Here is a 7,926-nt window from a genome sequence, read left to right on the forward strand (position 1 = left end):
CTCACTGAAGGAAGCCAGGATAGGAACTCAAACAGGTCAGGAAGCAGGAGCTGATGCACAGGCTGGATGTTGCTTACTGACTTGCTCCACATGAGCAGTACCCTCTCCTCTTTCTTTCCTTCCCCTCCACTCTCCACTCCCAAGGCTAAACATGACCTACATCCTGAGGACACTGCTGTCCATCTGCATCTCTGGGTCACCTCTGAACCCGATTCCTGTCTGATTCCTGTCCTCGTCTGGCTAGTGAGAGGTTCACTATCCCACGGTTATCCTGGGCCATGCAAGAGGCTCTCGAAGGTGATTCTTCTCCAAATGAGTCCTTCCTCGTGTTTATTCAGCCAGGCACTCGTGTGAAAAGGTCGGAGTTCACCTTCACTCAGCTCTTCCACCGCCTTCTTCGGCTTCTGTCTGGATTCCATCAGCAAGGCCCAGCCTTCTGTGCGCAGATGCACATGAACGTCCACCTCTGCTCTGCTGTTGCACACCGAACCCTGTCACCTCTTAACAGATTATGAGATAGTTTCTTTACTTTTTATTCCTCCCACTATCCATCCACTAAACATCGTGAGGTGACTCGAGGAATGCAGGTGGCCTCTTGTTATACTCGGGATAAAACCAGGGCTTTCCAAGGCATGCTGTGAGTGAGTGTGTGTGTGTGTGTGTGTGTGTGTGTGTGTATGTATGTATGTGAGTGTGTGTGGTATGTGTATGTGTGCATGTGTGTGAGTGTGTGTATGTATGTATGTGAGTGTGTGTGGTGTGTGTATGCATTGTGTGAGTGTGTGTGTGAGTGAGTGTGAATGAGTGTGTGAGTGTGAGTGTGTGTATGTATGTGTGTATGTATGTATGTGAGTGTGTGTATGTAGGTGTGTGTGTGTATGTATGTATGTGAGTGTGTGTGGTGTGTATGTGTGCATGTGTGTGAGTGTGTGTATGTATGTATGTGAGTGTGTGTGGTGTGTGTATGCATTGTGTGAGTGTGTGTGTGAGTGTGTGTGGTGTGTATGTGTGTGTGAGTGTGTGTGGTGTGTATGTGTGTGTGAGTGTGTGTGGTGTGTATGTGTGTGTGAGTGTGTGTGTGTGTGTGTGTGTGTGTGTGTGTGTGCATGTGTATGTATGTGTAGACCTGGAACTATCATCCTTGCATATCATTCCTCAGGAACTACAACCTTGTTTTATGAGACAGAATCTCTCACTGGCCTGGACCTTACCAGGAAGGCTAGAGTAATAGCAATTACTCTCCTACAGCGGAGATCAGAGGAGAGAGAGAAGCCTCAGGTATCCCAGTTCCCTTCAAGGGCACATTCCCAATGACTTACAACTTCATCTAGCCTCACCTTTCAAAGTTCCCATTTCCCTCAATAGCCCCAAATGCTGGCAGTAGTTTTCCAACCTTCCTCCTCTCCTCCCTTTCTCTGCCCCACCCCATCACATTCTCCTTCCTTTTTCCTTTCTTCTCTCCCTCCCTTTTCTTCTTCCCCCTCTCTCCTTTCTTTCCCTCCCTTTCCTTCCTCTCTTCCTTCCTCCTTTTCCTCCCTCTTTTTCCTTCCTTCCTTCCTTCCTTCCTTCCTTCCTTCCTTCCTTCCCTCCCTCCCCCTTACTACAACACTGTCTTCACCTCCATCCCTAAGACACTTCAATGAATATCTCAGAGGTGTGGGGTCATTCACCTGTGCTGGAATGGATGGCACCAGAGCTTCCAACACACTGGGGCTCTTCCCCTCTCAGACAGGGGTCTTCCCAGGACAGGGGAAGGGGATTCTGTTTTCTCTCTTATCCATCTTGCTGCAACAGAGAGGAAAATAGACAATTCTCCTCATTCTGCCTCATCTTCTGCCTCCACTTTGACTTGTGGAATTGCACGTGGGTTATTATGATTCTGAGGATGAGACCCAGGCCTTTCTTTTCCTCCTTGACGCCACTAACTGAATTATGATACCAGACTCTAGATCTGAGTTCAAACTAGGCCTTGCAATTTAAAATTGTGGTTAAACATTTTAATGAAGCTTTTAATTAATATCCATGGGAAGACAGTGGCCGAGCACGACACAGACCCCTTAGAAGACGCAGAGTCACTGCCGGGGAGGAGCTGGCCAGACACTAACTACTGTACCACACTGCTCTGCCCTGCAAAGTGGGATTGTGGAGGATGGCAGGTCCCCTTCTTTGCCTGCGAGCTCTGCTGCTGTTCAACTCGCCACCTAGTGGACACTCAGGTGAAGGACGCCTGCACCCCCTGCAGACCTAAGGGGTTTCCAGTAGAGCCAAATCTCTGAAAATCTACTTTGTGTCTGTTCTGTGGCTGGGACAGATGGGGTGGGCGGGGCAGCAAGCCCACATTCTCTGCTTAGGAAGAGGTAACAGTGTGATTATGATGTTCGGGTCTTTCTCATTAACCACAAGCCCATCTACACCACCATACTTGGTGCCCCAAAATAGCATCCCAGTTGCCACACCCACAACAGCAGAGAGGAGTCTGTCTGTAGGTGGTGATATTAGCTAGCCCTTCCGCTACCCTTTCCGAGAACGTGCTCATTTAATTCTGCTTAGGCAGGGTCTTGTCCCATCTTACTCTGTGGATATGAGACAGAGGCTCCGAGAAGTGAAGGTCAAGGTCACATGGGTTGCAGGAACAGTACAGGCACCCAGCACTGGGCTTCCTACAATTACCCATTCTATGGTCTCTCTGGGCAGATAGGGGAAATCTGAAAGCTCAGAAAGCCAGGGTAGACCCTGGGCAAGCTCCTCTAACCTTCAAAGTCTTTGCATTCCTGTCTGTCTTAGAGGAGAAAAAGCAGGAATGCACAGGACTGTGTTTGCAAATGAAGTAGAGGTGTGAGAGGCGACTCCGGCCCAGGTGAGGCTGGTTCGGGCTAAGCACAGATATTCTTTTTTTTGTTATCTTTATTAACTTGAGTATTTCTTATTTACATTTCGATTGTTACTCCCTTTCCCGGTTTCCGGGCCAACATCCTCCTCCCCTTCTCTATGGGTGTTCCCCTCCCCATCATTCCCCCATTACCGCCCTCCCCCCAACAATCACGTTCACTGGGGGTTCAGTCTTGGCAGGACCAAGGGCTTCCCCTTCCACTGGTGCTCTTACTAGGCCATTCATTGCTACCTATAGGGTTGGAGCCCAGGGTCAGTCCATGTATAGACTTTGGGTAGTGGCTTAGTCCCTGGAAGCTCTGGTTGGTTGGCATTGTTTTTCATATGGGGTCTCGAGCCCCTTCAAGCTCTTCCAGTCCTTTCTCTGATTCCTTCAACGGGGGTCCCATTATCAGTTCAGTGGTTTGCAAGCACAGATATTCTTAGCAGGAATGTTGCTGTTGCCTAGACCTATGCTGTGACAAGCTGCAAGTGGCCAGAGGTGGGAGCAGAAGTGACCACGGTGACAAAATGGGTTAACTGAGTCTCAACTGAGCTTGGCATCTCATAAATAATCACCCTCTTTAGAGCACAAGCCCCTAGAATGTGGCCCAGAAAATAGAGGTGTGGGGTCATTCACCCATGTTGGGGATGGATGGCACAAAGACCAGGGACTCTTCCCCTCTGATATAGGCATCTTTCCAACCCCTTGAGGAGCGGGGTATGTGTGGCTCTGTTTTCTTTTTTGCAGCAGTAGAGGGACATAGACAATTCTCCTCTAATCTGTACCCCAGCTGACTAAAGACTAAAGCTCAGAGGAGGAGTACAAGTGCATCTGGGTGCAGGGAGAGGGACCTGGGGTGTTCCAAGAGATGGACTCACACACTAGCCTGGAGTGGGGCTCTCCATGCCTTCAATGTGCATGGTGAGGGTAAGGGAGGGGAATTTACTAAAACACACATTGTTTAAAAATGCTATAATACTATATTGCTAAAATGCTATAGTACACTTAATCCTTTGGGTGATGTTTTACAAAAGAAATCAAGTTTAAAGAAGAAAATGAGTAACAACAAGGAGGAAGAGGTGGAGACCACGTGGGGGAGGAGGAGTCTGCCTTTAAGAAACTAGAGTTTAGGGCTGGGCAGAGGGCTCAGTGGTTAAGAGCATTGGGTGCTCTTTCTAGAGGACCCAGGCTCAATTCTCAGCACCCACATAGCAGCTTACAACTGCCTGCAACTCCAGTTCTAGGGAATCTGAACCATCACACATGCTGGCAAAATACCAATGTAGATAAAACAATTTAAAAATTAATAAAAAAACCCCAACCTTTAAAAGAAACAAGGGTTTAGCACCACAACTGACATCCTGTTTCCCCAAACACCGTACTTTAATTATTATTTCTATCCACACTTAGTTTCTCAATTAAGTAATTTAGTTAGAGTTTTTCTTTTTCTTCCTGGTTTTCTCTTTCTTTCTTTCTTTCTTTCTTTCTTTCTTTCTTTTTCTTTTCTTTTTCTTCTTTCTTTCTTCCTTTCTTCCTTTCTTCCTTTCTTCCTTTCTTCCTTCCTTTCTTTCTTCCTTCCTTCCTTCCTTTCTTTCTTTCTTTCTTTCTTTCTTTCTTTCTTTCTTTCTTTCTTTCTTTCTTTCTTTGAGACAGGGTTTCACTGTGTAGCCCTGAATGTCCTGGAACTCATTCTGCACACCCGGCCGGTCTTGAACTCAGAGATCCTCAGAGATCTCCCTGCTTCCACTTCCTGAGTGTTGGGATTAAAGGCATGCGCCACCACTGCCCTGCATTCCTCGTTTTATTTTGAAAATTGTTCATCAACAGTTACTACGCGTGTTCGAATTTCACTTTCGAGAGCTGACCAGACGTATAAGAAGATTTGGCTTTCTGAATGAAGTCTAGGTGTGCCCCGCAACGCCTTACTCCTTCCTCTACTTGAAAGTTGGTTACTTTCGGTGGTATGTGAATCCCCCTCTGCAGTCCTGCCCCTTTTCAAAAAAGAACGTGGGAAAACAAAAGACTGCAACATATAGGTATAAGTGCTTCTGTTTTTGAATGGATCTTAAACGGGAGACAAAGAATAGCCAATGATCTGTGGGGAAATGACTGCAGCTAATATCCAGCTGTGGGTGGATGGGTGGAGCATTATTTTTACAGGCAAGATGACTCAGAGGGTAAAAGCGCTTGCTGTCAAACCTGAGAACCTGCGTTTGATACCTGGATCAACCCGCATAGTGGAGAGAGAGAACCTAATCCTTTGACCTCCACACAATAAATATCTAAATGTAATTTATTTTTAGAGAGTCCTTCCAAAAGTTGAAGGAGGTTTGCTGGAGTCGCCTGTTTCACAATTTGGTGTCCTAAACTTATGAAATATCACCCAGAAGCAAGATTTGATTTGATTCTGGTGTCTCCCGAGGCTTCTAGAAGGTCCTTCCTACAGAGCTGGAGGCTGAGGCTGTCCTGGACTTGGGTTGAGACCTGGGCTTATCTAGATAGAGGATGGATTTGGTGACCCCGCCAGGACCTTTCAGGCAACACATCGTGACTGTGTGTGGGCTGCTGTGCGCAACCACTGACTGTGCGCGTGGGTGCCAGAGCTTGGTGGTCTGCGGGAGGCGCGTGTGGGCAAGGGTAGGTGTGTCTGTGGAGCCCCAGCTGGGGGCTGCGGCCGGCTGCTCCCACTTGTAGCTCCTGGGCGCCGCCAGCAGGCACATCTCCGGAGGACGCCGCGGGATGGGAGCTGATGACAGGAGGGCGCCATCTCCCGAGTGATGGCAGCGCATGCTGCTGCCTTGCCGCCTCCGCCACTCAGTCCTGATCTTACGTCAGGGTAGCTGGGTACCCCCTCCGCCCGGGAGCCAGCTAGTAGCGGGAGAGCAGAGCAGAGCGTGCGGCAGAGCCGATCCCGCGTTCCGCCGAACCCTGCCAAGCCCCGCCAATCCCAGAAGAACAGGAGCCAGAGCCGCTGAGCCAACACCGGACCCTGCACCGGGACCCAGAATTCACCAGCCTACACTACCCGGTGCCCGCCGGGGCGCCGGGCTCGTCCTGTGAGCCCCTCGCCATGCGTGTGGGGCTCTTCGACTCTCCAGATCAGTTCCAGAGCGGTGGCCTCGGGAGCTCGGGTCCGGATACCTCTCGTTGAAATAGTTGGGTGGCTAAGTCAGGGGTCTCCACGTCGGGGACGCGGCGGGGACCTGCGGAGTTGGCGTCCGAACGCCTAGAGCGGGGCCACCCGCGCCGCTCCACCATTACCTCCCCAGGCGGCAAGGAGGAGCTGGTGGCGGTCGCCTCCCGGCTGTGGCAGCGGCGGCGGCGCGCCTGCTTGGCGGCCGTCGGCGTGCTCCTGGCCATGGCACTGGGGCTGCTAATCGCGGTGCCTCTGCTACTGCAGGCGGCGCCCCCAGGAGCGGCTCACTACGAGATGCTGGGCACCTGCCGCATGATCTGTGACCCGTACACCGTCTCTCCCGCAGGGGGACCCGCGGGCGCCAAGGCTCCACCGCCCGGGCCCAGTACCGCTGCCCTGGAAGTTATGCAGGACCTCAGCGCCAACCCCCCGCCTCCGTTTATCCAGGGACCAAAGGGTGATCCGGGCCGACCAGGCAAGCCCGGGCCTCGGGGTCCTCCTGGAGAGCCAGGGCCTCCTGGACCCAGGGGTCCCCCGGGAGAGAAGGGAGACTCGGGGAGGCCAGGGCTACCCGGACTGCAGTTGACAACTAGCGCAGCCGGTGGCGTTGGTGTGGTGGGTGGCGGAACCGGGGGCGGTGGTGACACAGAGGGAGAAGTGACCAGTGCGCTGAGTGCTGCCTTCAGCGGTCCCAAGATTGCCTTCTACGTGGGACTCAAGAGCCCCCACGAAGGTTACGAGGTGCTCAAGTTCGACGACGTGGTCACCAATCTTGGCAATCACTACGACCCCACTACCGGCAAGTTCAGCTGCCAGGTGCGGGGCATCTACTTCTTCACGTACCACATCCTCATGCGTGGCGGCGACGGAACCAGCATGTGGGCGGATCTCTGCAAGAACGGGCAGGTCAGTGACTTTCTCCCACACACCTTTCCCTAACTTTTCCGCCCCCAACAGAGTCCGCAGACCATTACAGGAGGCCGGAAACCCGGGAACTATATACCGTTTCCTGCCACCCTCCAGCTCCCCAGAAAACTCTGGGATGGGGTGGAGGCTGGACCACATACATCATCTCGCTTCCCTGCGCGCTATGCTGTCCTTGCCCAAATACTGAGCGTCTGAGACGGGTGCACAATGACTCTGACACCTGAACTAGTTCCCAGTCCCCAGTCCTGGCCTGAAGTGGCTGGGCTCCTAGAAAAACGCAGTTTTCCTTTTCACTGTGATTGCACGTGGGCCACCCCTTTCCCTCCAGTTCATCCATCTTGGTCTTGACCCCTGGGACCTTTACATATGGGGCAAGTTTCCCTCGTTGGGCCCTACCCCCTTTCCTTGACTCTATTACAAAGAGAACTTGGAGCCCAGGAGGAGGGAGTGTTTACACTGAAGTAGCAGGCAGGGGGGCTGCAAGGGGATGGGGTGAGGGAGGCCAGGCTTGGACTCAGGAAGAGGTACAAGGGCCCACCAACTCCTCTGGTTCGCCCCGCAGGTGCGTGCCAGCGCCATAGCCCAGGACGCGGACCAGAATTATGACTACGCCAGCAACAGCGTGGTCCTGCACCTGGATTCGGGCGATGAGGTCTATGTGAAGTTGGACGGCGGGAAGGCGCACGGGGGCAACAACAACAAGTACAGCACGTTCTCGGGCTTTCTCCTGTATCCGGATTAGAGGCCCAGAGGGCGCGAGGCCAGGTGGCTTCAGGCCACCCCACCCCCATTGGGCGCGTGGCTCTTTGGTGAATGCCACTCTGCGGCTTCATGATACTTCCTGACATCTCCGTTGGAAAAGACACACCCCTGCTCTCCTACTTGTCCTGCCTCAGGCCTCAGTGATTCACTATGCTGTGGGGAGGCTGTGTCCCTGGTCCCAGTGGCCATCCCGGGGAGGAAAAGGGAACACTCAAGTGGGGAGCTGGGC

General features: G+C 52.3%; 1 protein-coding gene across 1 annotated transcript; it reads left to right on the top strand.

Annotated features, from left to right (window-relative positions):
• Window positions 1-6,141: 6,141 nt before the first annotated feature.
• On the top strand, window positions 6,142-7,677 carry C1ql2 (complement C1q like 2). Its single transcript, NM_001105949.1, has 2 exons — window positions 6,142-6,914; window positions 7,498-7,677. Exons 1-2 carry the CDS (start codon window positions 6,231-6,233, stop codon window positions 7,675-7,677), a joined length of 864 nt encoding a protein of 287 aa, NP_001099419.1. The 5' UTR covers window positions 6,142-6,230.
• Window positions 7,678-7,926: the final 249 nt, after the last annotated feature.

Source organism: Rattus norvegicus, chromosome 13 (assembly GCF_036323735.1).
Source record: "Rattus norvegicus strain BN/NHsdMcwi chromosome 13, GRCr8, whole genome shotgun sequence".
In the NCBI taxonomy this organism is placed as follows: Eukaryota; Metazoa; Chordata; class Mammalia; order Rodentia; family Muridae; genus Rattus; species Rattus norvegicus.